Source organism: Akanthomyces muscarius, assembly GCF_028009165.1.
Source record: "Akanthomyces muscarius strain Ve6 chromosome Unknown contig_11, whole genome shotgun sequence".
Classification (NCBI taxonomy): Eukaryota; Fungi; Ascomycota; class Sordariomycetes; order Hypocreales; family Cordycipitaceae; genus Akanthomyces; species Akanthomyces muscarius.
In genome coordinates this window covers 170,275-195,748 of record NW_026611614.1, presented here as the reverse complement: position 1 = coordinate 195,748, position 25,474 = coordinate 170,275, and the positions used below count along the sequence as shown (strand labels likewise).

The following is a 25,474-nucleotide window of genomic DNA, read 5'->3' as shown; positions in this document are numbered from 1 at the left end:
GAGATCAGAACAGAAAGCGTTTGAGATTCAATTTAAGTAGTTAGATCTCAACGATCCAGGCGGTCAGACGATCTACCCAGAGATCTACTGGTAGGAACGCCTGCTAGATTGCCACAATTTCCGGGGTAATATGGGTACCCTAACCGTAATCTCCGTTATCGTAGTGTGCGACCCAACGTGAGTCACCCGAAGCCTGTAATCTTGTCTGTTTGTCGTCTTGTTGTTCAGGAGAGAGAGGGTTGTTGGGAATGTACCGGTAGTAAGAAAGTAGACATAAGGACTTTACGCTCACTAGCACTCCTAGACTTACGCGTTAGATATAATTTCAGCATTATAAAGTATCTAAACGCAAGTAAGCTCTACGTCTTAGTAGTAGCCGCTAGCAATAGTCTAGGTTATAGAGGCATAATTCAATTTAAAGGGCAGACATGCCACACCGTGTGCTCGGGTTTAAACGGGCTAGTACCTCTACACGAGCTCTAAGATTATAGAGTCGTTATTATATAGAACGTTAAGCATGGTACAATATATAACATTACCTCTACTACTATATTCTTTACTATAGTTTCTAAGACGGGAGGTGATAAGGGAGTGAACTATAAGTGCGCCGTGGAGATAGTCGACCCTCCTGCGAAATCGTCGGCCAGAGACCGAGTCTTCTTCCAGAACTGGGAAGGCTCGTCCAAGGAGGAAATCAGCACGTAGAAGAAGGTCTAGAAGTCTACGCAGCCTGGTTTCAGGACGACAGAGTATCTCGGGATCGAGTTTTTGCCTCGCAGCGCAGGCCTCGTTAGCCAACCTGGCAGGTTGGTCACGGACAATGGAGTGCCATACACTGTCCGTAGCCTAAAATTCTCGTTACATGCCGCCGCAACGGCAATGTTTAGGTTGGGTAGAATCTGGTTGCGAGTAATAAGAGAGTGGCAGATAGGAAAAAGTAGCATTTAGTTTACACACTTCGTATTATACTAGAGTCAGCCACAGCATCCTAGTTCCTGCGTAAGTTGCAAACCCAGCTACATGTAAGGTTTATTCACACGTCCTCGGTCCGCAATTGCTCCTGCGCTTTCCTGAATCGATCGGAAATAGTCACCCAGCTAGCAGTATAGACTACGGTCCTAAAGTAAGCCCCGTCAGCCGCCTCACCAAACCCGCGCTCTAAGGCGTCCTACAAAAACGACCAACAGACAAGCCCTAGTTCTCAGACCGACTCCTCCGTCAGAGTCCGCCAGAACAGAAGATAAATCGGGCCACCCTTGGCCTATCAAATGGGCGCGAGAAATATGACCTTCTTGCGTCTATGCATGTCCTCTGACACAAAGGGCCGCACCGCCTCCCGCAGTATCCATTTTTCGGTGACGGATCGCAGACCAGACCCCGGGCCCTTCCACCAGTAGTCGTCCGCGCTGCCCTGCGCACGGCCCTGGCTCTCATCCGGCGAGTACCGCATCTTGACGCTGGGCGGCAACGCATTGACGTGCTCTGCGAGGTGGTGGTCGAGAAAAGGCGGCCAGCCCTCTATGCTGTTCCGCATCTCGAACCGATCCCCGACACCAGTCAGGATAGTGTTCGGCAGCAGTGTCTTCGTGACTTATGGAGCGGGTGCCAGTGCTCCATCTTGTCGTTGGCGGCGAAGAAGGAACGAAGTCTCGAGCCCGGCACCGGTCTCCGCGCGGCGAGCACCTAGTTGGCAAAGATCCTGCCCTGCAGGAACAAGGAGAGCACCACGGGCAGTGTCATGCCACTCTTTAGGTCCGATCCTGTATCCTATGCGCTCATCGCCAGACCTTACGGCTTGACTATATCTGTCATTTCAGAAATCACGCGCGACTACAGCGCCATTCATCCCTTATCGTCGACCAGGACGGATTTAGCCATGCTGTGGTCATCTTCTTACATGAAATCTGCGGTAAAGTAGTAGTACCCCGCAAAATGCTCACCCGATCCTTCTCCGGACAGCACGGACCGGATCCCGTGCTCCCGCGGCAGACTCGACAGCATAGACTTGGCCGTGGTGTTCAGGTCAAAGATGTGATACTTGGTGTGGTATATAGAGTCCTCGAGGTTGTCGGCGAGCTTCTGCTTATCCATCTCGAGCCTGTGGCACTCGACCTAGAGCCTGTATCTTTCACTAAGCCATTTTACTATGCTCGCGGCAATATCTACCAGGGCCGCGTGTTAGCATATTAGCGTCTATGAAGTGTGCGCCGCTGGAGCTCACCTGATTCATCATACGTGGCATCGATATAGCCAACAGTGAAGCACTTGATCCGGGGCGGACGACCGGCAGCATCAGCGCGGCAGCTGCCCAACGTGCTGCCCTCCCGACTCACAAGATGCGCCACGATGCCGGCGACGGCGGAGGAATCGATGCCACCAGAGAGGTAGAGGCCCATCGGGACGTCTGCTCGAAGGCGCACGCGCACGGCGTCCACCAGCTTTTCGCGGACCGACTGGACCATCCTGGCGACAGAGTCCTCGTCGTGCTTCTCGCCATCGTCTCTCGCAGCGTTCGTGGCATACTGCTGATCCGAGTACGGCCGAGTGCCTAACTCGGACAGTGCCGATTCTGGCCCGATCTCCATCCAGTAGCCTGGTGCGACCTTCCTGACGCCCTGAAACATGGTCCTGTCGTCGGCGAGCCATCGCGACGAGGCGATGCTCTCCGCGTCCTACGCCGGGGTCCAGCCCAGGCCGAGGAACGCCTTCGCCTCGGCTGCGAACAAGACTCTGCCCTGATCCACCGTCCAGAACAGCGGTTTGATGCCGAACCTGTCTCTTGCGGCTATGACCTTCCTGGCGTCCGCTCTCTCGTCTACGATCACGAAGGAGAACTCACCGCGGAGATGCCGAAAGAGGCCGGGCGCGCCGTGCATGATGTAGAGGGCCAGGACAAGCTCGCTGTCGCTGTGCCCGCGAAATGTGTACCCGCCGCCCTCGTAGTACCGTCGCAGCTCCTCGTACTCGTAGATCTCTCCGATGACGACCGCGTGGATCTGGTCATCTGCGCTGTGCAGCGGCTGGGATCCCGGCAGGGACGTGTCGTTGATGGCGAGTCGGCAATGTCCGAGACCAACCGTGGCCTCATCGTCCACCCACACATCACAGCCGTCCGGTCCTCGATGCTTGATCAGCTCGAGAGACCTTTCAAGCTGCCTGCGAAGAGCAGACCCGGTGTTGCTCTCCCCGGCTGCTGGCGACTCGGGCCCTCCCGAAGACGAATCGGCAGCCGCGGTGTGAGTGTACACAGCAATGAAACCACACATCGCTGCAGGATGGGATGTTTGGATGACAGCTGCTGGATATTCTGCGGAGCGTGGTGTGTAGAGCCTGCGTGAGATTGGCAGGTGTGTTGGCCGAGGGGGAGACGCGGGGGAGACGCGGGGGAGACGCGAGCATTATAAAATGGTGTTCTCGCACATAGCGTCCGGGGCAACTGCCTTGTTCTTTCTCTCCGTGTCATGCCTTCGCCATAATACCGTAGCCAAATCTGGCTATGCACGATGGTGGGGGTGGCTGTCGAGCCATGGAGCGAGTGGCTGTCCAGGTATGGAAGTGGCGGTTCTTGAAGGGCCTGAAACAGCTCCTTCCTTTGAGTCTTCGACAGCAGACAAAACCTGGCCGTATAATATGCAATGCGGTTGCGCACTGAGCAATCTGAAGACTACCGTCAGCAGCCTGCATTGCGCATGGACGACTCGTGCGTGCCGCCCCGCCAGCTTTCCCGTCACACGATGCCATTGCAGGATTTCAACGCGGCCAACATGACCAGCAAAGCCAACATAACCGCCAACATGACCAGCACAGCCAACACAGCCAGCGCGGCAACGCCGCACCACGCTGCGCCGGAGACCCCCTCGTCGTTTGGTGACCACGACCTGAAGAAAGGCTTTAACGCTCAAGAGGAGTTACAAAAACCACTTATGTTCTATCTTACTTTTTGTCCATCCTGCTGATGGTCTTCATTGTCTCTATCGACGCCACGGCGTTGGCGGTTGTCATACCTGTAAGTCCGCCACCCGCGGCGCAGCCTGAGCTCGCAACAACTAGCTGACGCAGGATCTAGACCATAACGGAAGAGTTTGACGGAACGTACCTGTAGGCGTTCTGGGCGAACGCCTCGTTTCTGCTGGTCGTCACGGTTATGCTGCCCGTGTACATGGGCCTCTCGGAGGTGATCGGGTGTCCGTCCTCATCCTCGCCTGTGCGCTATAAGGGTCCAGGGGCGGATATATCAATGTCCTGAACGAGATCCTCGTCGCCAACATCACCACCCTACGGGAACACGCTTTCTATATCGGCCTAGTCTCTATCCCGTTCGTGTTAGGGAGCGTCCTCAGCCCCGTCGTGGGCGCGCTGCTTGGCGAGTATGCGTCCTAGCGATAGATCGGCTAGATGAACCTGCCACTCGTCGCTCTCTGTCTTCCGTTGTCTATCTTCTACCTTACGTTAAAGCCACTTAAGGGCGGCCTAGTGTAGCAGCTCGCAGGCTTCGACTAGTGCGGCCTCGCTCTGCTCGTGGTCGGTGCTATCGCCCTAACACTGCCCCTTAAGCTAAGCGGGCGCCATATACCCCGGTGATTCGTAGAGGACGCTACTTCCGCTTTTCGTCAGCGTCGCGGTTCTTGGCGCTTTTGCTTGGTATAAGTCAAGGGCCGCCCAGCCTATTCTCCCCTACCGCATCTTCCGCACCCGCACCACCGCTAGCGCGCTAGCCCTCAGCTTCGTACACGGGATGATCTTCTACACCCTCATCTTCCACCTTCCGTTATTCTTCCAGTCTGTCCGCCTAGAGGCTCCCCTTCGTCGTCCGTGTCTCTGCTTCCTTTCTATGTCATCCTAAGCATTTTTCTGATTAGAAACATGGCGTCTAATCAGTTACTGCCTATGCAGTCTTTTTTTTTTGCCCAAGGGAAAAACATGATACAGGGTACCAAATGACGGCCAGATCGAGATCCACCATTTTTGTAATAAGTTAACTAGCAAAAGAGTGAAACTTGAAACGCCTTTCTCTGTATTTACATATAATAGAGCTGTTTCGAAAAAAAAAGATTATTTTGAGGAGGAGTTGAGAATGTAAGGCGATGATTTAAAACTTTGTCGGGCTAAAATGGATCTCATGAGCCTGAACCCTAGGCACTCACTTTGCGTGCCCATTTTCGGCTTTTCAGCGTAAGGCTAAATTTCAAGGAAAAGCAGTGGACCCTCTGTAGGGGGGTAAATTTGGTCAATGGGAATAGGCGATCGGCGGCGGAACACGGCCCGGCGACATTTAGCGGCCCAAAGGAGGCCTAAATTGGCGTAGATGCGGAGGAACGGTGTGCACTTCCAAGAGGGAAATCAGACCGCCCGTGGCCTCGACTGTATCCAGACAAAAAGCTCATTGTAGCCATGAGTGGCCAGAAGCCACGCAGCTTCAAGCTGCCAAGGCAGAATAGGGCCCCTCGTCTGAACCTACGATGCGCATGGTAATCTGGCTCCTCCGCCAACCTACCTGGGAAAGGTGCGAAAGACGCCGCTAGTGGACGCGGCGGGGGAATGCAGCTCCTGATGCCTTTTTGTACCCTAGACAGCATGCAGTAATGGACGTTGGTGTGGGATAAAGACATCCCTATCGCTGTAGATTCCGGCCAGACAGAAGCAAAAGGATGCCACGCATCGAAATGAGCAAGAAGAACAATGGCAGCCCTTCTAGGCTCCGAAGCGTGCAAGCCACCTACCCGGGACCATCTCGGTGAAGCACAGCGGGAACCCGCGCAGCACGCCAAAAAGAGCCTCACTCGGCGCGTCGCCCACTTCGCGGGGCTTGCAACGGTCGCAGTGCGCCGGCTTCAACTGCCACTCTTTTCTACACTCTACACTTGACATCGTAGTCACCGATCATGCACCAAGACGGATGTTGAAAATCCAAAAGTAACTACTCTATTGACGTTCACGGTCTATTTTGGCTGCAGCTTCTCGTACAACAACGCTCTTCTTGTAACTTGCTACCCCACCCGACCCCTTCCAGCGCTGCTGAACCTACGATGCGTAACCCATTATGCCATGGTCGTCATACGTGCTCGGGACACCATCCACTCAGTCCTTTTCCGTACGCAATTTGTCTCCCTGCAGGGTCGGCGATTTCGATCGCGGCAGATTAAGTCGGGTTCTCCACCAGTTGCGCACAAGAAGTCAAATATCAGCTGCACAGGCGTTCCCAGTTGCGCTTCTGCCGGTAACTAGGGCATTGATGAACCTTGATGTCCAGCGCATTAAAATACTTGGTATGTCTCCGTTTTGCGTTTCTCCAGCTTCTGAACGCGGGATAACGGCTTGGACCCTGTTGTCCTGGCATCCACAGTATAAATGACATGTTTTTCGGCAAAACCATTATTACTCAAATATCCAAATTGCTGCACAGCTAGCCTGTGATATAGTCTGTAGGGCAAAGTAATTCTGGTACAGTAATATGGCCATCTTAGCCACCTCTGAGTCGATTTTAGACATCATAAACGGCAAACGCGATTTAAATCACGACAGAAAGACGGAGCAATTTGTCGTCAATCATGAGGACCTGACAATACCTGCTGATAGCTCCACGTCGGTGTCGCAGCCAGATAAAGACTAGAGTGCTGTTGAAGAGGTAACAGTTCGCAGAAAGTAGGCACTCGTGCGGCCTGAAAACTGAAGTGAGTATATTGACTTGACCTAAGAATTGACCTTGCCGTCCTGCCCCTACTGTTTCTTAGTCTGCTTGCTCTCTAGCTTGATCGTATAAGCCTTGCCAGCGCCCTCACCGGAGGCTTCGATAAGGATATTCGTGTGAGTCGGGATACAATCAATTTGGGAAACTAGCTTATGTTCATAGCAACCGTAATCTTTGAGATTCCTTGTAATATAGTTTTATAGAGGGTTAGTTTTACCCCCAAATATCTCCAAATCTGTTAGTACTAACATTGTGCTACGCTATAGATAGGGCCGTGTAAGTGGATTGCTGGTTAAGTCCTGGTTTTTGGCTTTGTTGCCACTATATAGGTCTTTATGAAGAATAGGGCTGGGTTTTTAGCCACTTAGCTGATGTTAGGGTTTGCTGAGGCTGGGTATATTCCTGGTGTAGTGTATACCTTGTCAATATGGTATACGAAGTGCGAATTATCTAAGTGAACCTCGGTTTTTTTCTTCGGAATGTTTGGTGGAAATGCTATCGGTCCCATTCTAGCTTCCAGCATTCTCAAGCTTAACAAGTTCTATGGCATTAAAGGCTAGCAGTGGCTGTTCTTATATACGTTATTCTGCTTCCTCGGTTTGAGACTAGCTTTGCTAACTTGTAGACATAGTTAAAGGGCTTTTCATATTTGTTGTTTCTTTTGTGCTGCTTACCTTTTTGTTAGGCAGCCCGGATATTCCTCGACCGCTTATAGGGCTAAGCCTTGTCCGCTTTTCCACTGCAGAACAGGAAATTCTATAACGACGACTAGAGAGAGATAACGTAGAAGGCAAACAGCCTGGCGTCCATAGTCTGATAATTGACTGGGCGCTTGTCAAGCGAACCGCTCTACACTATCAACGGTGGCTAACATATGTTATAGCCTTTGCTGTTTTCTTAACGTGGTCGCCTCTAACGACTTATACGCCTTCTATTATTATGTACTTATTTTCTTAAGAATTCCATTCCTAATAGGTCTAACAGATCATAGGTCGCTGGGCTTTAATCGTATCGCTGCGAATGCTCTTACTGCTATTAGAGCCTCACTGGCGCTTCTAGTTGTATTTTTATTTGGCTTTATAAGTGATAGAAGCAATTTACGTGGTGGCACTGTTATTGCCGCCTAATCCTATTACTTGATCATATTAATTGTTGCTCGATATCTCCACCCTCACGTTGGCAAGTGGTCAAGGTGGGCACTGTGGACAGCGGTCAACAGCTTCGCGGTTGGCTATCATCCTGTTTTAAATGTATAGCTTTAGCTTAATTGCTGAGAAGCTAGAGAGAGAAGTATAGTAATTACGTGAGTCTTCCCTGCTAAAATCGAAGAATCTAGTCTGACAAGACATATAGTATGTGGGTAATGTCCGCCATCAGTGGACTGATAGTCGGCACTTAGTATTTTCGACTAAAAGACGCGCTGTTGTATGTACTTTTTATTGATTCCTGAAAATTGATAAAGCTGATAAATATGCACAGTTATCAGACAGGTCTGTGAATGATGATAATGATGGTATCTGTGGGTATCGTTTTTGCGTCCTTCCAGGTTGTTATCTATGTTATATAAAATAAGAGAGTTACGTAAGGTTAAAGCAGAATAAGAGTTGTAGAAGGTCCGATAATCTATAGACTATAATTCGGGTTTTTATTAGACTAGAATGCTATCTAAACTTCCTCTTAATTGCTTTCTAAAAGCGGCCTTCTGAGAGTCACATAAGTCTGAACTAGCTAGTTCTGCCGAAGCAGTTTGGACAAATATTCGTCTATCTAAGCCTGAATACATTTCTCGTGACGCCCTATTATTATGTGGGCGGTTAGGGTAATAATGGGTGTGTGATGTGATCCCATGCTGTGCTCGTATTCGCGAATCTTGCTAGTGGCCTCGAAACTATCTATAATAGGCGTCTGAACATCCATTAGAATAAAGTCTAACTTCTTCTCCTTAACAGCCTCGACGGCCTCCCAACTGTTGCCCGCTACGTCATAACGCGGTAGTACTTCTCCAAGATCTTGACAGCTAATTTTTGGTTCATAGTGTTGTCTTTGGCGAGTAGAATGTTAAATGACTTAGTGTTGTCGGCTAGAGTTGGCGTGGCGCGGTTCTCTAGTGCGGGCATCATGCTATTGCCCAAGTTAATCAGCTTGCACGGTGTAGTCATACATGAGGAGATGCCCAAGTCTACGCACGATTTGAGGCTGATATGCACGACTGGCGCAAGTAGAACGATTGGTAGATATTTAAAGTAGTTGACGGTTTGAAGTCTCCGCGCCATTTCGATGGAATCGATGGGTATAACGTTGTGTGGTAAGGCGCCGCCAGACTTGAGTCTTGTAAGGGCAAAGCTCTTCTCCGAGCCGTCGTTTCGTGCTGTTTTTTGTCCTGACCGGCTTAAGCTGCGTCGGATTTCTCTTGACCGTAGTCGCTGGCGATACGTCCATTGAGTTGGATGAAGTAGGTAAATAAGAATTTGTGGTGTAGACATCGAGCCGGGTGGTATACACAGCTCGCGTAGGCGTGGGTGCAGCCCTGCCCGTGTATTCGCAATGAGACTGATATATATGGCGGCGACAGGGAAGATAATTATATAAAACAATATACTACTTAGAGACTGAAGTGATATGAATTCTCTCAGCTTTGCCTCACATTTACCGCATCGTGGAACGTGATTATAGCATAGACCAGCTCGCCATTTAAATGCGGTCAGTGGCTAAGTGGATTTCAACGTGGTTGGCATGGTGGCGTAGCATGGGTATCTACGATCACACGCTGCAAATTGCATTCTACTACGCCCAACGCTCCCGGTTTTAGGGTCGACGATAGCCAGGAGCGATAGTGCATCATAGAATCAGCCTGCTCTCGTGTCGCAGGTGCTGCGGGCGTTCTGCACACTCGGCGCAAACCGTTAGGTGCCCTCCCGTACAACTTGTCAACACCAGCTCAGGCTCAGCCTTGGCGAGCGCTGAGGCCGACTCATCAAAGCCGTTCGGCAAGAAAGTATTGGTATCGGAAAAGGTTGTATGAGTCACAGGGTGCTCCTTCGTTCTCATGCAGGATGAATTACGTACTCCATGCTCGTCCAGTCGCGTTGAGGGACCGACAGATGGCAGGCGGACGGCAGGCGGCGAAAATACATCAGCTGAATAGCGTGATTCCATCTTCCCGCAGGCGGACGAATCGGCTCGAGGAGTGGCAAATGTGTGGTGGTTGTCAAAGGCCGAAGCAGCGAGTCGATATCTTCGAACATGTAGGCGGCGACCACCAAGGGCTCAAGACGCGTTAACCACACGCGACGGTCAGTAGTAGGCGACAAGGTCCAACCCGAGACACGTACATTTGTCCTGTAGATAGGTCAGAACTGTGAAGCCGTGGTATGAGAGCAAAGTGACGATTCTCTCGCAGCCATGCGCACGTTGCGGGCCACAAATCCGTTTCTTCAGAGTTGCCAGGTCCAGGCTTCCCCGTCTTGCCCACACGGGATTATCTTAAGGCGTGGCGCGAAGCTGACTAGTCGAAGAAACTGTGGCGCCGGCATTCCTAGGGAAATCGAAGTCAGTTATTATCGCGCCGAGGTGGCGCGCGACAGCTAAGGCAATCGGGTCTAGTAGCCTTTGATGCGCCCTTAAAAGGCACCCATATTCCTACACAGCGGACATCGCAGAACGTAAGGGGCGTTGCTACGCTGAGCTTGGCATCGGTGATGCATCGGTAATGGAGCGTCAACAGCGCGTCGTTGTGGCGAGCTATCTGGGGATGGGAAGAGGCAGTAGAAGCTGGGAAAAGATGAGTGTTGCCAGCTTGCCGGTAAGACGACGGACTAGCCACATGATCCTTCTCACCTTAACAGTAAGGCAGATAAGGCCGATAAGGCAGATCAGGTAGATTAGGTAGATAAGGTAGATAAGATAACACTCTTTCGCCTAGAAGAGCTTGAGATCTGATGCATAGGCACGCACGTTCGGCACTCAGCCATTTCAAAATGGACTTGTTTTGAGAAGGAGCCGAGAATAGAATGCGGCGGTTCAAATTTTGTCAGCGTAAAATGGATTTATCTGTCTAGATCTAAGGCTTCCGGGTTGCACTCACTTCGCTGCACATTTTGACTTTTTCGCGTGAGGCTGATAGGCAGTGAATTAGAGGAGGGCAATTATTGGTCAATGGGAATGGGTGATCGGTGGCGGAACACGGCCCGGCTGTTGTCCGCGGCCCAAATGGTACGCTAGAACTGGCGCATCCGCAGATACAGAAATGGTGTGCGCTTCCAAATGGGACAAAGTAGACGCCCAACTGCATCTAGACAAGAAGCCTGTTTTAACCACAAGAGCTCCACTATGCAGCTGCAATATACCTGGGTAGAATATGGTCCCTCGGCTAGATCTGCGACACGTATGGTGCTCTCTGGCCAAGCTACCCGGGAGGTTTCCAGGAGATGCCGCCAGTGCCCGCGGCGGATGAAACAGTTCGTATTACATGACCTTCACTATATATTTTTTCGCCAACGGACGTAATAGTCAAATCAAATCAAATCAAATCAGCGCCCGCAGCGGAATATAGCTCCTAATACCTGCGCCTGCCCTGGACAGCTTGCAATAGTGGATGCTATCTATGGATTAATATATCCCTGTTGCAGCAGATTTGGGCCAGAAAGAAGCAAGATGAATGTCGTGCATTGCAAGGAGCAAGAAAAGCAGTGGCAGCCATTCTATGCTCCGACGCGTGCAAACCACCCACCCGAAATCAGCTAGGTGAAGCATGGCAGACAACCCGAGCAGCACACCAAAAAGGGCCTCACTTGACGTGTTATCCACTCCCGGGGCTTGCAACGGTCGCAGTGCGCTGGCTTCAACTGCCACTCTTTTCTACACATGTTCTACACTTGACATCGTAGTCACCGATCATACACTAAGACGGATGTTGAAAATCCAAAAGTAACTACTCTATTGACGTTTACGGTCTATCTTGGCCACTACGGCGATTCGTCTCGCGGTGCTCCTCTTGTAACCCCTACCCTACCCGGCCACTTTCAGGTCTGCTAAGCCGACGATACGTAGCAGCCGCGGCAGATAGCAGCGCTGTTAGTGCCTGGTGTGACGACCGTCCTGCATGCTTGGAACACTAGCTACGTAGCGCTCATCTGCGAATCGGGCTTTGTCTTCCTGCGGGGTAGGTAACCTACGATTGCGGTACGAGAAATACGCGTCCACGGCCAGTCCAAGGATAGAAAACACGAGGGTGACGAGTGCCCCGACCCATACAACCCCGGTCTTCGACTGGCCACCGAGGGCTCGCTGCAGCTGTGCACCGATTTCATGCGTGCCCATCGCGAACGCGAAGCCCACCACAATAAACGCCAGTCCGATCCTCCGGAAAAAGACGTCGGCCCCGCTCACAAAGCGGGGTGGCCTGGCCATGAACGTCGCAGCAATGCAAAACGCCAGCGAGACGAGCAAGAAAGAGATGATGAAGAAGGCGATACAGGCAAAGGCGCGGAATGCGATGCAGATCTCGTCACGGCCGGCCATACTGCCGCAGATGTGAGATGTGCCGATGCGCGCCGATGTGAACAGCGACTTGGCCACGTCCGACCCCGCCGACTAGAGGAGATCTCCCAAGCCTCGTCTAGTGTCGTGCGATGCCCGTGCCGTCCAGTGGACGAAGCCTTCCTTGTTAGCATTTTTGCTCATTACTATGACGAAGGTCGTCATAATAACGACGAGGCAGGGCAGCTGCTTCGCGAAGTGAAGTAGATATGTAGTTATGTTTGTCTTTTCCTCCCGTGTGGCCGTTCTGGAGCACCGCTCTAGCGCCGCGTGCGGTGATCGGGCTATAAATAATACTCGCGCCGAGCCGTTTATCGCTAACCGACCGCTCGTCGCGAGCGAGCCCCTGCTTCAAGAAGTATACTGCACATATAGGCTGCTGGTATGTGCCGAGGATGGTGCAAGTGCGTCTGCCGTTGCTGATACTGCGCAAACCCGGCGCTGTCTGCCGGCGAACCGGGACGTCCCCGACGGCGAGACGGACGAAGAGCTTGGCGATGCTGCGCGCGATGAAACGGTCAGCCCCAGCAACACGAAACAACGGGCGATGTGGACGGTGGCCAGAGCGGATGCCATGTCTGCCATTCGTGTCGACTGCCTTAGGTGTCAGATTACGGCTCCTCGCTCGAAACGGCCACGCCTAGAAAAGCATTTTAGTCAACCGATCCTCGCTACTACTGCAGCGAGGATCTGTGCTATACACGACGTGCGACAGCATCGCAGATAGACTACATTAAGACAATTGTCGACTTGACCGGGGGCGAGCAGCTCTGCTTCAACTGCCGAGCGCTTCTCGACGACGGGCCGAAGCACCGTATACACGGACATATACGTACGAAAGACGAAGCAGGCCGGCATTCTGACAGAGACAGCTCCTCTGCAACGCATGCGCCGACATCGTGTCGCTGCTCCGAGTGCACAACTAGCGCGTGTGCCTCGTCTGCGCCTTGGCGGGCGAGGCCGACGACATCGACTGCGCGGACATCCAGAATTTCCTGGACAGACCGGTAAGGCGCACCCCTTAGCAGGCAAGTAAGCGCCTAACTCTGACGGCGGCAGAACACGTTTGCGAAGCAGTATGACTGGCAACACTGCCCTGTGTGCGACGATTCGGACAATCTTCTGTATACGCCATATAGTAGGCAGCCCTGAACGCGCAACCGGTTCCAGGCCGCTGACGATACAGGCCACGTCGTTTGCAGCGTTTGCTGGGGCAGGTGGAAAGCAGAAAAGCACAGGTGCCCAACGTGTCGATGCCCTATCACCATGGCGTTGGTCACGGCGCAGTCGACATTTCTCGTGCGGGAGTATGTGGAGGTCGGCTCTAGGAGGGGCCGTGGATAGCTTGAGCTGTATATACTGCGCGGCGAAGCACTTATGCCAGCCAGCCAACGATTTTTCTTGCCAAACCCCGCTCATCCATGTCATTAATGTTGTAGAGATGGTCAGACAGGCCGAGGAGCCAGACTTGCAGCTTGCGGGCATAAGCGGCCAGAATGGTCCAAACGCCTGCGTGGTCAGAACTGGCTGCTGCCGACCATGCCGCCGCCGCGCTTCCACTGACCTGTCGCCAGAACATGCTTCGTCCTGCGGTAGACGAGAACTAGAAAATGAAGTGAAAGCTCGATTTCATCGTCTAAGACCCCCAAGGCGTTTGTGCAGGCCTCGTATCCAGAATGTCGCCCGACCGTGCTGCTATACGCACCAACAGCGCTAGGCGATGCGCCTCGCGCTACACAATCTACTCCAGGTACGTTTCTTTCCTGGAAAGCAGTCGGGAAGCAGTAAGGGCGAGCAGTATACGTCGCGAAGCCATCGAGGAGTTTGACGAGGCAGACCGGACGGACCACAGCCTCTTCCTGCGGCTTGTGCATGACCAGCTGGCCATCTATCACGGGCAGCGCAACGATGCGGCCATCGACGAGGTTCATTGCACCGTCGTCGGCAAGTTTCGCCGCATCTTCGGGTATGCGCACTGGAGGACAGTCACGGCGATACACAAGTACGGGCAGATGCTGTGCGGCGAGAAGCGCTACGAGGAGGCCGAGGCGCTGTACAGGACTCTTGTCGACGAGGTGGACCGGGATCGCGGGCCTGAACCGGTGCCGGTGCTCTGCATATTCAACGCGCTCAGCGTCGTCTACGCGAAGCGCCAGAAGCTAAAGGAGGCCGAGGCCATTTTGGTCCGTGCCGTCGTCGGCTTCCAAGAACGAAGCGGAGAGCGGGACCTGAGGACGCTGACCGCGGCCTTCAACCTCGGCGGCGTGTACCAGGATCGCGGAAAGCTCTCCCACGCGATACGTGCGTACCATGGGGCGGCCCATGGCTTCCACAATCTCATGGGCATTTCTTACAAGACGACGATCACGGCCTTCACGCAGCTCGCGGCGCTGTGCTCTGCGCGCCGCGCCTTTCCGGAGGCGGAGGAGGCGTACACCCTCGCGCTGCAAGGCTTGAAGGCGGCAGCAAGACAGGATTCCATCGACGGCCTCATCCTGAAACTCGACCTCGGAATCTTATATCGAGACGTGCAAAGATTGAGGCCGCCGAGAAGCTGATACAGGAGGTCTGCCAAGGTCTCAAGGACGCTCGCTCCGGCTACGCGCCCGGCGCGCTCACGTGCTTGGGCACGGTGTACGCGCGCCAGGGCCGGGTCGAAGAAGCAGAGGCGAGCTTCGCCGATACGGTGAAGGAGTTTGCCGTGTGCGACAAGGACTACTCGGCCATGTCGTACGCAGCCTCTTTCGGCCACGGCAATCTTCTACGCAGCCAGAGGCGGCTGGCCGAGGCGGAAGCTATATACCGGCAGGCGTGGGACGGTGCGCGGTCGGTCGGAGGCCCGCGACACGCCACGTCCTGCACGATTGCCGACGCGCTGGGCGCTGTGTGCGAGGAACAAGGCAAGCACGAGGAAGCGGAAGAGATCTACAAGCAGAGCCTCGCGCCAGGCGATTTTCGCCTTGATCGGTGGACAAGTTTCGTCCTCTCTGTCAACTTCCACAAGATGACAGGCTACGTATGAAGCAAATAGACTCATTCTCGAGGACATGGAATATAACACGCTAGCTATCGGCTATTTGTATTCTGACTGGGCTGGCCAATTTCATGTATCTTCTGTCTATCTCTCGATATTGCAATGATCATATCAAATAATCAGTGGGAGTCGCTTCATTGCATCTGCTGTCCTCGAATCTCCTGCCACTCTGCTCGCGTCAAAGCTTTTACACGCCACGCACGAGCATCCTGCAAAGCGGATACAGGATTTCCAATGGCCAGAAACTCACCAACCTCTTTCTTGGCCGCATGAAACATGCATATATTCATCATGTCCACAGTATCTTGATCTGCGTTCATAGCACGCCAAAGATGGTCGTCCAATTCATCTCGTGACATGATATTCGGTTGCCCTCGGCGAAAGAATAGGTGCTTGCCACCACGAACAAACGTAGCAATGAAGTGATTGTGACCCAGTGGGTGCTTTTTCCAGTACTCAGGAATATTCCTCACACGTTGTAACTGGATAGATGCTGGCGTTTTCGGGAACATGCCGACCCATAGACGTCCGGGATCGCTCTGCAGCAACACGACATCACGTCCTTTTCTTGCTCGGTTGTATTCTTCAGCCCCTTGCAGACAGAGGCAAGACCATTCGAACAATAACCAGGTGAACATAACACAATCCATACACACAGGGCCTTGAATTAAGTCGCGTAGTCCTTGTGCTGGATTTTCTCCCTCGTAGACCAACTCCAAAAAAGACCAGACGCGCCCCCTGTACGAACATGGAAAACCGTATACATCACAAGGCCTGAACCAGCCTTGTGGTGGTAAGGGTAAAGCGTTGTGGAAACGGTCGAATGTGCTAAAAGGCTTTTTTGGGAACTTTTCGTTCCATATAAGGTAGAAACTGTCCTGATAAAAAGGCCCTGTCATGTCGTGGAAATAGTCGTGACTCTCAGGTCCTAAGATGGTTGCCATCTCGGTAAGTAGTCTCCAACACAAATCCTCCCCCCAAAGATTTTGATCGATTCCTTGTTCGTACTTCTCAAAGTGCATTGAAAGTTTCTTAGTCGGAGGTAGACTGAATAGTTCGTATAGCTCTTCATCTCGTGCCTTTCGAACCACGTTCGTTCCCTTCCATCGGAACGCTTTGGGCAAACTCAGCCATTCAGGTTGGTTTCTGAGTCCTAAAAAATAAATCTCACAGTTTGAAAGCCACGCATCTTCTGGGCTGACTTACTCCTTGTCAATGTTCGACCAGACGGTGGCCACATGGCTGTGACCGATAGCTGAGATTGCAGACGTATTGGCAAGGTTGGCAACGTTCTGAAAATTGTCGAGCAGCGCAGTTCTGTATTCGTGAAATGGTTGTGTGGCAAGGGCTTAACCTAACGTCTGAAGCCTCCACCGCTTTCCCGGTTGTAGCGTGAACAAAACTCGCTGACGAGAGCCGGCCAGAGTCAATCTACGAGCCGAGCTGTAGCCACTGAAGATAAGTTGCATGTGGAAGACCTCAGCTAGGAGCGACACGTCGGAGGAAGCAAGAAGGTAAAACGTGACCAAAAAAAGGATTTGATGGAAGACGTGAAAGCACACTCGAGGAGAAGTACACCCGAGGAGAAGCACACCTGAGGAGAAAAGGCTACATTACAGGGCCCTGCCCTGCCTACGCCCCCCTGGCCTCGTCTTGAGACAGGCGCCTGCTTGCTCGGGCCTTACTTGGGCCGCCGGACATTAGGCTGAAAAAGCATGTGAAGGGCGGTGGCCGGGTAGCAGTTGCAGTTTTTGACACGAAGGCCATAAACCCAGAGTTCGATTACATCGAGACATCGGATAAAATATTGACAAGTCTTTGCGACCGCAGAACTGGATATGGAAGTTTATTTTTGAAGACAGAAAGACTATCGGTACACATCGAACTGAGTCCAACAGATGATTAAAATTAAACTAAAAAATACTGTTGTTGCTACAGCTTGTGTCGAACTAGAATGGTTGGTGCGGCGATATGGGAAGCGCAAAACTACCGTCTTCCCGTCTCCAGGCTGTTGGCTTGTCCTCCAAAGTCGGTTTGAATCAAGCACCTTCCCTCGTGTCTAGAGGGCGGCGACCACTCAAAGTGCCACTATTTGCATCTCAGTAAGGAATTATTAGTCGGACAGAGGGCGGGAACGGCGAACTAAACTCACACTTGAATAGGAAGCTCTTGCCTCAGGGCCTTCATCTCGCTCCTCGCGACAGCAATCATGATTTGGACGTCGTTAGAAGACATGCCCATGCACTGAGTGAAAAGAAACAAGCTGAGCGACTCCAAATGATCAACAATAGCTTGCTTGAACAACTCACTAGAGCAAGGAAAGCTTTCCAGAACGATGTTGGTAAAGCCATTGTTCAACATCTCCTCCTTGCTCCTCGAGATTGCAGCCCAGTCGCCAAACTTTTCTAAAGCTTGAAACATCGTGTCGGCGAATTTCTCAATCATTGACCCTTTCCTGAGCTTGCCGAGTGATTGCCAGCTGATTTGATGGATCTAAAAAAAGCCTCCAGGTTTGTAGCGGCAGCGGAAAGGCCTGGCGTATTCCTCAATTTCGGTTTTGCGGAAGCTCTTGGCATCGATTGATCCGCGTAGAAGACGGCTCGTTGCCCTTTCCGGCCAGTAACAAACTCAGCCGATCGATCATTGTAGCTTCGTCAACAACGCTACAGTCATGCTTAACAGTGTCGGAAAGACATCTTGGCCGCCATTACAATGCTTACCGCCAATGCTGTGTCAGTATCAGCCTCCTGTAGCGCGCTAGCGCAAGGTGCTGCTCACATTGCGCGCTGATCGACGTCACATTCGCGACCCGGGGTAGTCGTTTGGTAACAACTCCTGCCAGAGTTTTGTTAATTAGCTTGTTTCAATTTTCTAGTTCAGAGAATGTCTACCAACCATGGACGGCCAGGCGGACGTAACACTTCGGTATTCACAGGGGAGGTTGTCAACTTAGGCTCTAGGGAATGCGCACCCCTAATCATTGCCGGTCGAGAAGGGGACGCGAGAGCTTCGGCAATCGGGATCCTTCTCGTCATCCCTGTACCTAGACAACACCATTCTAAGTGCTTGAGAGTAGGATGTTCAAGTGTTGCACCGATCTGAGAAAAGTCTTCTGCTGATTTGACACAGAAGTGACGAAGCTGAGGAAAACAACCGAGTAATATGTTACAGCTCTCCATGCACGTCTTATGGAACTCCTTGCGCGCTACAACACATTGTACTGCTATTTCAAGTCGTGATACATGCTCGAACAGTGGCTGCGCACTATTCTTGCTGTCTTGAATGAGAGAGTCCCAGCCCGCGGCATGTTCAATTCGGATGTGAAGGCTTGTTATGCGCGACACGGGGGTAGAGACATTACTGACCGCTAGCAGAACATACTGCATGATATAACGAGTAATCCGTGCTGTGGGGATTTCCTCGTTTTCGCTGATCTCCTCGCTGTCACCAGGATGGTTGCCACTCTTCGTGACAATAATCAAAGTCCGCAAGTCGCGACAGGATGTCAGAATATGAGTTAGGATTTGGCAAAGGTTTGGCAGTCTGAGATGAAATTCAGCGCACCAATCGTAATCATGTGGGCGCGGCTTGATTTGTAGTTCGATAGTTCGCGGTTTGTTGTAAAAACCTTGAGAGTGGTCCCTCGACTGGAGTGCAGTTTTCAGTGCGAGGCTACGTAGACTCTCCAAGCTGAGTTCGGCACTGAAGCGAGCTTCGTCGTCGTCGTCGTCGTCCACATTTTTGTCGTTGTGGTGGTTGCCGCAACCGATCATGTCACCCTCGTAGTCGCCGCCGTCAACAAGCTCGCCTGAGGGATCTGCGCTGCTGGGCAGATGTATTGGCGGTCGGAAAGACTGAAAGTCTTTACTGAGGTCACTTATGTGGCGGGAGACGTCCGGGTTGAACTGGTAAGTGTTGGCAAAGGGTGGCTAACAGTACTGGCGCTGGCTGCGCAATCAAACATACCTGAGGATACACCGCGAAGCCGACGTCGGATTCTGACTCGGTACTTGGGCTTCTCTTGGCTCGAAAATCTCTCGGGGATGAGGACTTGGAGATCACTCCAGAATTTTTGCTTGAGCTGCGTCTCTGCGTTGGTTTGTCGTTGGCAATGGTATTGAGGAAGCGATTGTATCTCATTCTGGCAGCCCGGCCAGACACAATGGGCTTCAGCAGAAAGGGGTCGTTCGCGACTTGGTTCCAGTTAACCTAGCAGAAGAAAAGTTAGAGAGGAGCGAAGGAGAAATGCTGCAACAAGTGACATGTACTCACATTCTTGGTACCCGTCTGCCTGAGAATGGCCAAAAGAAACCGGGCCAAGAAATTATTTGCGTTGGGAGGCATGATGACAGCAGAAATGGGACAGCATAGCGCAGACTATGTAACAGTGCGCGGAGCAGTTGCTCAGTTCCTCGTTAGCATGCGAACCGTGCTGGAGACAGCGTGAATGACGAAGATGGAGTAGATGAGGAGAAAAAATAGGTGCAGTGAGTTCTCGAGAAGGGGCTGGGAGGGAGGATGGGAAGAACACGTTCTGAGCAGTGACAGCCCCTGCATGGTTTAGGCTTTGTGGAGATTAGGCCACATACCATTAGTTACACTGCGAAACAGAGTCAAGCAAATGGATGCCGAGGTGTAAACTCTCATTGAAACCCAGATGGTCTTGGCCTATCACAGAACCGCTTGAATTGGCTACGAATACGATGAACGTATGCTAAAAGTTGCCGGGCTCGACCGTAGGTGGCACCTGTACACATAACTACTCTTCGCATGAAAGTCTGAAGCCTGGCTCGTTACCACTAGATGGACAAGATCGCTAGACAACATTGAAATATTATGGATAGTGCAATAAGGTAAGCAATAAGTGCCCTCTACTTGGCGCCATCGGCCAGGCCGGTCCCATGGTCTACATCAGCGCTGACGCCATCTACGGCCTCTGCGCATGATAGAAGTAGTAAACCAAGTATCTATGGACAGTTTTATCAGCAAGAGCTTGACGAGCTGACAATAGCTTCAACTCGGCCTCCTCCACCGAAAAGCCCAGTGCTCGAAACGGGCGTGCCGCTAGCGTTCCGATGAAATCTAGCATTGCCTCCTTTTGTTGAAGTCCTAGGCGTTCGCTAGACTTTTCAGCTTTCCATGGGCCTATGGGGACTTTGAACTCTTTGCAATGCACGTTTTTAAATCCCGCAGTATCAAGCAACGACCGGAGATCCTTCGTCGACGTGGTGTTGAACCCGAGTTCACTGTATGCTTCGCGGGCGAGATTACAGACGGTCTTGAAGGCATCGTTTTCTTGCATTGTTCCGTCGTCACATTTCGGCTCGATCGCAAAATCTTGAAACTCTATCCAGCCTCCCGGTCGAAGGCTTCTGATCGCTGGGTCAGCTTCGGTAGAGGTACAGTGATCGCAGGACTTACCTGAATGCACTCTTTATAACCCCCGGCACGTTTTTTAGTATCGAAACCATGCATCGAAGATGCACAAAGTCATAGTCAACATCTCCGTCCGACCATGACTTCTCACAGTCGTCAACCAAAAATTGGACGTTTGGAGGAACAAGAGAGGGCTGAACCGGCGTTCTGTCAATCCCCAGGACCGCCGCGCTTGGGTATTTATCGCCAACTACACGAGATAGATTAGCTGCGAATACAACGGCAGGGGGTAGCAGAAGCTCGCTACCGTCCAGTGCCCAGGATCCTATACCTTGTCAGCTTTCTGGAAAATCGGTCCGTACACAACGCGAGCCATTACCTCCTCCAGTCCCGATGTCGAGAATGTTCTGGGGGCTTTTTCCTATAGACGAGAAAAACAAATTGTTCTCGGTGATTTCCAAAAACATCTTATGCTGCTGGAGCTCTCTTTCCAGCTCTTGGTCGTCATTAGGTAGAGGGTAACCCGGGATGTTGGCCGTATACTGCCGTCCGCCTTCAGACTCAAAATCAAAAACAGAAGAGGTAAGGCTCTCAGTTTCGATCTTGCGACCGAGGTTATTGTCGTCTGTCGAATCCTCGCTGGGCGGCGACGAGGATGGAACCGATTGCCACCGCGGAGTTGAGACTAGTTCAGCTTGAGCATGAATATCGCTCTGCTCCTCCGCAATAGGTCGCTCGAGATGGGAGCACGGATCAACCTTGACGAGAGATGTGCTTGGCTGTTGGCAAACACCGGAAGAAGCCATAACGAAAGAGAGCCATATGCGAGGCTTCACAATTAGCTTCTCCAGCTCGAGTACGAAGAGAGACGTGCTGGGCGGTGGACAAAGACGGGAAGAAAACACAGCGAAAAGAAATGATGCACGAGTAGACTAGCGTCCAATGCAGCGCGGCAGTACGATTGCCCAAGTACTAAGAGGACTCACAGCGGAATTGTATTATTAGCAACGCCAGCCGACCCCGTACGTCTGCACAGCTAATTCGATGCAAGCTCTGGGAAAGGGGGGGGTGTCGTTAGCTTCGTGTGCCCGTTTTGTCACATTGGCCACCTTCGCCACCTTCGTCCCTTCGTCCCCATCGTTCTCCTGCCCCCGTCAGCCCTCTCGTCTTTTTTTTCCCGGCGCCAGTGTGGGTGCAGTACACCGCAGATGGCTTTGAGTCATTAGGGAGGCTAACGGCTGAGCAGAGCCGGGAGAGAAGGGGCGTTCTCTTGCAGCAGAGAAAGAGTTGCCAAGGATTCAATGCAGCCTGTTGCCTCTGACAAGCCCCATCCTGCCGAACTAGCTCCTAACTGACTGGGCTACAGTTATGCACTCTAATGTTTGGCATTTTACCTCGCGTTCGTATTGCCTTTTCCCAGCCGACTGTTTCTATGCCCATGCATTTTAGCTTCATGGTCTTCTCTCTTCCATACCCCTTCATGTCTTGCTTTTAGTCTCCATCCTTTCACGACTCCCGTCTTCCCGCCCTGCCCGCCGCAGCAAATATCCTTATGCGTTACCCTGCAGCTGAGCACAGCTCATTTGCTCTTGCTGGCCATCGCTAGCTAACTATTCGAGCCACCTGGTGCCGGTCGCGTGCCGCGACGCCCCTCCAGCGCATGGAACCTGCCAACAAGAGGCCCAGGCTTGCCCCAAAGCTCAATGCCTCTGTGTCCTCTCTCCCCGACGCTCACTCTGCGCCTCATCATCACAAGCTTGTACGTAGTCGCGCCCAGACCACTCTTAGCCAACCTCGTCGTCTCTTTGTCATTCGCTTGCCAAGCTTGGCTAACATTACCTAGACCCATCCATTTCACACAGTTCTTGATGCGCCGCACCACAGCCAACGACAAGAGTTTGAAGCTTACGCCCGTCATTTGCACGATGCTGCCATTCTCATCGGTCGTCAAGCATCGCAGCCCACTACCTCTTACACAGACATTTCGGTACTGCTCTTGGGATGGCAAGATGACTCGGCCGCCACCGAAAACATTGGCGCCCTGCAACAAGTCTTAGTCACTGACTACCGCTATCATGTGCAAATATGGCAGATTCCAACCGTCGCAAACCCAATCGCAAAGCTCGGCATGCACATGGCCGCGTTCTTAGAGCGTGCCCGACCAAACCAGCTCCTCATCATATATTATTCCGGCCATGGCTATGTTGGCCCAGATGGTCAGCCTTACTGGGCTTGGTACGTCATCCTGACTACAGCACGCAACCACACTTTTACTCAACCCACAGCTCTTACCATGCGATAGCTCTCCTCATGACCATTCCGCCAAGTTACGATGGGAAGGCGTTCGCTGCCTCTTCCAAGACACACAATGCGACATCCTTCTGTTATTAGACACCTGCGCTGTTCCTGACTCTATCACTTCTAGCCACAGCCTCAAGCAGGTCATCGCCGCATGCTCTCCAGAAACAGACCGACATCCATCAGCAGCCTCCCGCGCCTATTTTTCGCCATGCCTCGTCGCAGCTTTACGCCAGCTAAGTCGCAGTTCGTCGTTTTCCGCCCAGCAGCTCTGCAACGAAATCAAAATTGCTTCCCAAGCGCACTCCGACTCTTGGTCCCGATTTCCGTCGCCTGCTCCCGAGCCCAAGATCTTCACCATGACGCCTAACGAGGGCCGGAGCATAGAACTTGCACCATTAACACACTCCTCGTCCGATACCGCCACACCAGAGACGGCACATCCTCGAGATAGTCCGCCAAAGCCAGATTCGGGTCCGAAGCTAACCTTTGACGAACCGCGTATTCTGGTTTGCACTACGTTCGTCGGTGATGCAAGCCCAGATATGTCGGCTTTCCACAGTTGGTTACGGAATACACCGCCCTTAGCCGCTCAAATCACCGTCGAGGGAATGTTTCTGGGTCCGCCAACTGTGCTGCTCATATCGATGCCCACGTCTCTTTGGACTAATGTGCAGCATGACAAGATTTGGTACTACTTGGGCACTGTAACTTCGCGCAACATAATCTCTCAGTACCACAATATGGTAGAGGCATCCGCCATCTCCCCCTCACCAACCGAAACGACCACAGCAAGGCCGGCTCCGGAGTCTACCCCAACAAGTGCGCATTCTCGTCGACCGTCGGCTGCCCAATGGCCTTTACCAGGATATGCTGTCAAATCCGAACAGTCCGATGGGCAAACGAGCCCGACTGCCAGATTGTATCAGTCTCTAGCTGCCGGCGGACTAGGAATCAAACCAAAGGCTCACGGTGCAGACTCTGTGGAGATGCAGGAGGCTGCAGAGCAGCTTAAGGCCCTCAGTCACGTCCGTCACCGAAGCGGCGACGCTGCCGACACTTCTCCGCAGCGCGCCGCCCTCCCAGCTGCTATGCCAACGCTGCATCCTGGATTCCGTAATCTGACCCGCTCAGAATCGATGCCTGTCCTCGATGGTGGCACAGGGTCTGCCGGGGCCAGGATGAGGCGGATCATGGGGAAACCAGATATTCGATGCGCCCATTGCAGCCATGCGCCGTTCAGGGACTCGTCTTCGCTGAGGAAGCACATTGCCGCAGCGCACACGCGCCCATTTCCTTGTGCCTTTTACTTTGCTGGATGCACGAGCACCTTCGGGTCCAAGAACGAGTGGAAGCGCCACATTGCCTCACAGCACCTCTGCCTGCAATACTATCGCTGCTCCATCTGCTCACAATCGACTGTAGATGGAAAAGGCAACGAGTTCAACCGAAAGGATCTATTTACGCAACACCTCCGTCGCATGCACGCCCCTGTCCAGGTGAAGAGGGCCCTCGCCAAGGGCGACAACGGTCAACAGGGGTCAGAATGCGAAACCTACGTCCGAGAGATGCAGCAGAGGTGCCTCATACAGCGGAGGCACCCGCCACGGCGATCAAGCTGCCCCAAACCAAACTGCGTCAATACCTTTGAAGGCCCCACTGCCTGGGACGAATGGACAGAGCACGTCGGTCGGCACATGGAGAAGGGCGAGGGCGACGACCTCGGCGTAGACGACTTGCTCTTGCAATATGCCCTCGAGGAAGGCATCGTTGAAGGCGTCGGCGAGAAGGAGTATCGGCTCGTTCAGGTTTAGGCAGTGGGGGCGGGCCCAGGCAGCCAGGCAGCCAGGCCATGTCAGACGCACGATTCCCAAGCCATGTCGACGCAGATTTATGCACCGCCACGACCAGACAAGCCCAAGCTATAGCTGCGGCGTGCCCGGTCGCCTTCCACCTTTGCCGGCCTGTTCGCACCTTCCACCACCGCAGGACTAACTAAAAATCCGAATCCGCCGCCAAAGTAACTGAATACTGATGACATCCTCATCGACCGTCCGCTTCTGGAGTTTATAGCTCACTTCTTGTACCCTTTCTGTCGTGTATCTAGTCGAATTAAGGCTACCACTTCGATTCTTATATTCAACAGTGCCCTGCCTTTGGCGGCGAGGACTTCACCTTCGTCCTTGAACCTTTACACCGATGTCGCTCCAGCTTTCCCTATAGCATATTTTGACAGGATGATGTGCTCTGCTGGAAAAGCTTCCACCACTGAGGCATGAAACACTGGAAATTGTCATTTCTCCTTCCTTACTGCTCAAAAACCTGTCTAAATTTCCGTCATGCACAGAATACAGCCAGAACTCGATTTTGCATATTTCCTCCACGGGGGAGCTTAAGCAAGTCAAGCTGAAGGCCATAGACTCTCGGCTTAATGGCGAAGGTTACGAGGCACTTTGAGCAACGAGGCATGATCGATCATGCTGGTTCTGTGAGCAGAACGGATGTAATCTTAATTGATACGAAGAAGTAGATATCGGACT

At 52.5% G+C, this 25,474-nt stretch overlaps 12 protein-coding genes across 13 annotated transcripts; 6 read left to right on the top strand and 6 right to left on the bottom strand.

Annotated features, from left to right (window-relative positions):
• Positions 1–1,097: 1,097 nt before the first annotated feature.
• On the bottom strand, positions 1,098–3,266 carry LMH87_007597 (uncharacterized protein; the record flags this gene model as incomplete). The annotated part of the gene is made up of 8 exons (XM_056199507.1): positions 1,098–1,118; positions 1,173–1,194; positions 1,317–1,590; positions 1,663–1,799; positions 1,898–2,082; positions 2,146–2,162; positions 2,222–2,628; positions 2,677–3,266. The coding sequence occupies 8 exons, from the start codon at positions 3,264–3,266 to the stop codon at positions 1,098–1,100; spliced, it is 1,653 nt and encodes a 550-aa protein (XP_056057949.1).
• Positions 3,267–3,635: 369 nt separating this feature from the next.
• LMH87_007596 (uncharacterized protein) lies at positions 3,636–4,102 on the top strand (the record flags this gene model as incomplete). Its single annotated transcript, XM_056199506.1, has 3 exons — positions 3,636–3,700; positions 3,904–4,006; positions 4,067–4,102. 3 exons carry the CDS (start codon positions 3,636–3,638, stop codon positions 4,100–4,102), a joined length of 204 nt encoding a protein of 67 aa, XP_056057948.1.
• Positions 4,103–8,664: 4,562 nt separating this feature from the next.
• LMH87_007595 (uncharacterized protein) lies at positions 8,665–8,961 on the bottom strand (the record flags this gene model as incomplete). The annotated part of the gene is made up of 2 exons (XM_056199505.1): positions 8,665–8,809; positions 8,876–8,961. 2 exons carry the CDS (start codon positions 8,959–8,961, stop codon positions 8,665–8,667), a joined length of 231 nt encoding a protein of 76 aa, XP_056057947.1.
• Positions 8,962–9,732: 771 nt separating this feature from the next.
• LMH87_007594 (uncharacterized protein) lies at positions 9,733–10,342 on the bottom strand (the record flags this gene model as incomplete). Its single annotated transcript, XM_056199503.1, has 3 exons — positions 9,733–9,954; positions 10,021–10,027; positions 10,332–10,342. The coding sequence occupies 3 exons, from the start codon at positions 10,340–10,342 to the stop codon at positions 9,733–9,735; spliced, it is 240 nt and encodes a 79-aa protein (XP_056057946.1).
• Positions 10,343–11,995: 1,653 nt separating this feature from the next.
• Positions 11,996–13,570, top strand: LMH87_007593 (uncharacterized protein; the record flags this gene model as incomplete). The annotated part of the gene is made up of 6 exons (XM_056199502.1): positions 11,996–12,352; positions 12,408–12,424; positions 12,491–12,743; positions 13,153–13,233; positions 13,286–13,364; positions 13,413–13,570. 6 exons carry the CDS (start codon positions 11,996–11,998, stop codon positions 13,568–13,570), a joined length of 945 nt encoding a protein of 314 aa, XP_056057945.1.
• A 332-nt stretch (positions 13,571–13,902) lies between these two features.
• LMH87_007592 (uncharacterized protein) lies at positions 13,903–14,784 on the top strand (the record flags this gene model as incomplete). The annotated part of the gene is made up of 1 exon (XM_056199501.1): positions 13,903–14,784. The coding sequence occupies one exon, from the start codon at positions 13,903–13,905 to the stop codon at positions 14,782–14,784; it is 882 nt and encodes a 293-aa protein (XP_056057944.1).
• A 167-nt stretch (positions 14,785–14,951) lies between these two features.
• LMH87_007591 (uncharacterized protein) lies at positions 14,952–15,248 on the top strand (the record flags this gene model as incomplete). Its single annotated transcript, XM_056199500.1, has 1 exon — positions 14,952–15,248. The coding sequence occupies one exon, from the start codon at positions 14,952–14,954 to the stop codon at positions 15,246–15,248; it is 297 nt and encodes a 98-aa protein (XP_056057943.1).
• A 123-nt stretch (positions 15,249–15,371) lies between these two features.
• Positions 15,372–16,500, bottom strand: LMH87_007590 (uncharacterized protein; the record flags this gene model as incomplete). Its single annotated transcript, XM_056199499.1, has 4 exons — positions 15,372–15,421; positions 15,511–15,570; positions 16,309–16,413; positions 16,467–16,500. 4 exons carry the CDS (start codon positions 16,498–16,500, stop codon positions 15,372–15,374), a joined length of 249 nt encoding a protein of 82 aa, XP_056057942.1.
• A 1,414-nt stretch (positions 16,501–17,914) lies between these two features.
• Positions 17,915–19,604, bottom strand: LMH87_007589 (uncharacterized protein; the record flags this gene model as incomplete). Its single annotated transcript, XM_056199498.1, has 7 exons — positions 17,915–17,923; positions 17,981–17,988; positions 18,039–18,095; positions 18,156–18,180; positions 18,626–19,165; positions 19,227–19,469; positions 19,533–19,604. 7 exons carry the CDS (start codon positions 19,602–19,604, stop codon positions 17,915–17,917), a joined length of 954 nt encoding a protein of 317 aa, XP_056057941.1.
• Positions 19,605–20,187: 583 nt separating this feature from the next.
• LMH87_007588 (uncharacterized protein) lies at positions 20,188–21,442 on the bottom strand (the record flags this gene model as incomplete). Its single annotated transcript, XM_056199497.1, has 4 exons — positions 20,188–20,632; positions 20,682–20,886; positions 20,944–20,961; positions 21,016–21,442. 4 exons carry the CDS (start codon positions 21,440–21,442, stop codon positions 20,188–20,190), a joined length of 1,095 nt encoding a protein of 364 aa, XP_056057940.1.
• Positions 21,443–22,296: 854 nt separating this feature from the next.
• Positions 22,297–23,604, top strand: LMH87_007587 (uncharacterized protein; the record flags this gene model as incomplete). Of its 2 annotated transcripts, XM_056199496.1 has the most annotated exons (4): positions 22,297–22,395; positions 22,480–22,871; positions 22,939–23,443; positions 23,497–23,604. In XM_056199496.1, the coding sequence occupies 4 exons, from the start codon at positions 22,297–22,299 to the stop codon at positions 23,602–23,604; spliced, it is 1,104 nt and encodes a 367-aa protein (XP_056057938.1). The 2 variants fall into 2 exon arrangements, with proteins under 2 accessions (XP_056057938.1, XP_056057939.1); XM_056199495.1 differs by lacking the exon at positions 23,497–23,604 and having other exon boundaries at positions 22,922–23,027.
• A 523-nt stretch (positions 23,605–24,127) lies between these two features.
• LMH87_007586 (uncharacterized protein) lies at positions 24,128–24,958 on the top strand (the record flags this gene model as incomplete). The annotated part of the gene is made up of 2 exons (XM_056199494.1): positions 24,128–24,742; positions 24,863–24,958. 2 exons carry the CDS (start codon positions 24,128–24,130, stop codon positions 24,956–24,958), a joined length of 711 nt encoding a protein of 236 aa, XP_056057937.1.
• Between the last annotated feature and the right edge of the window lie 516 nt (positions 24,959–25,474).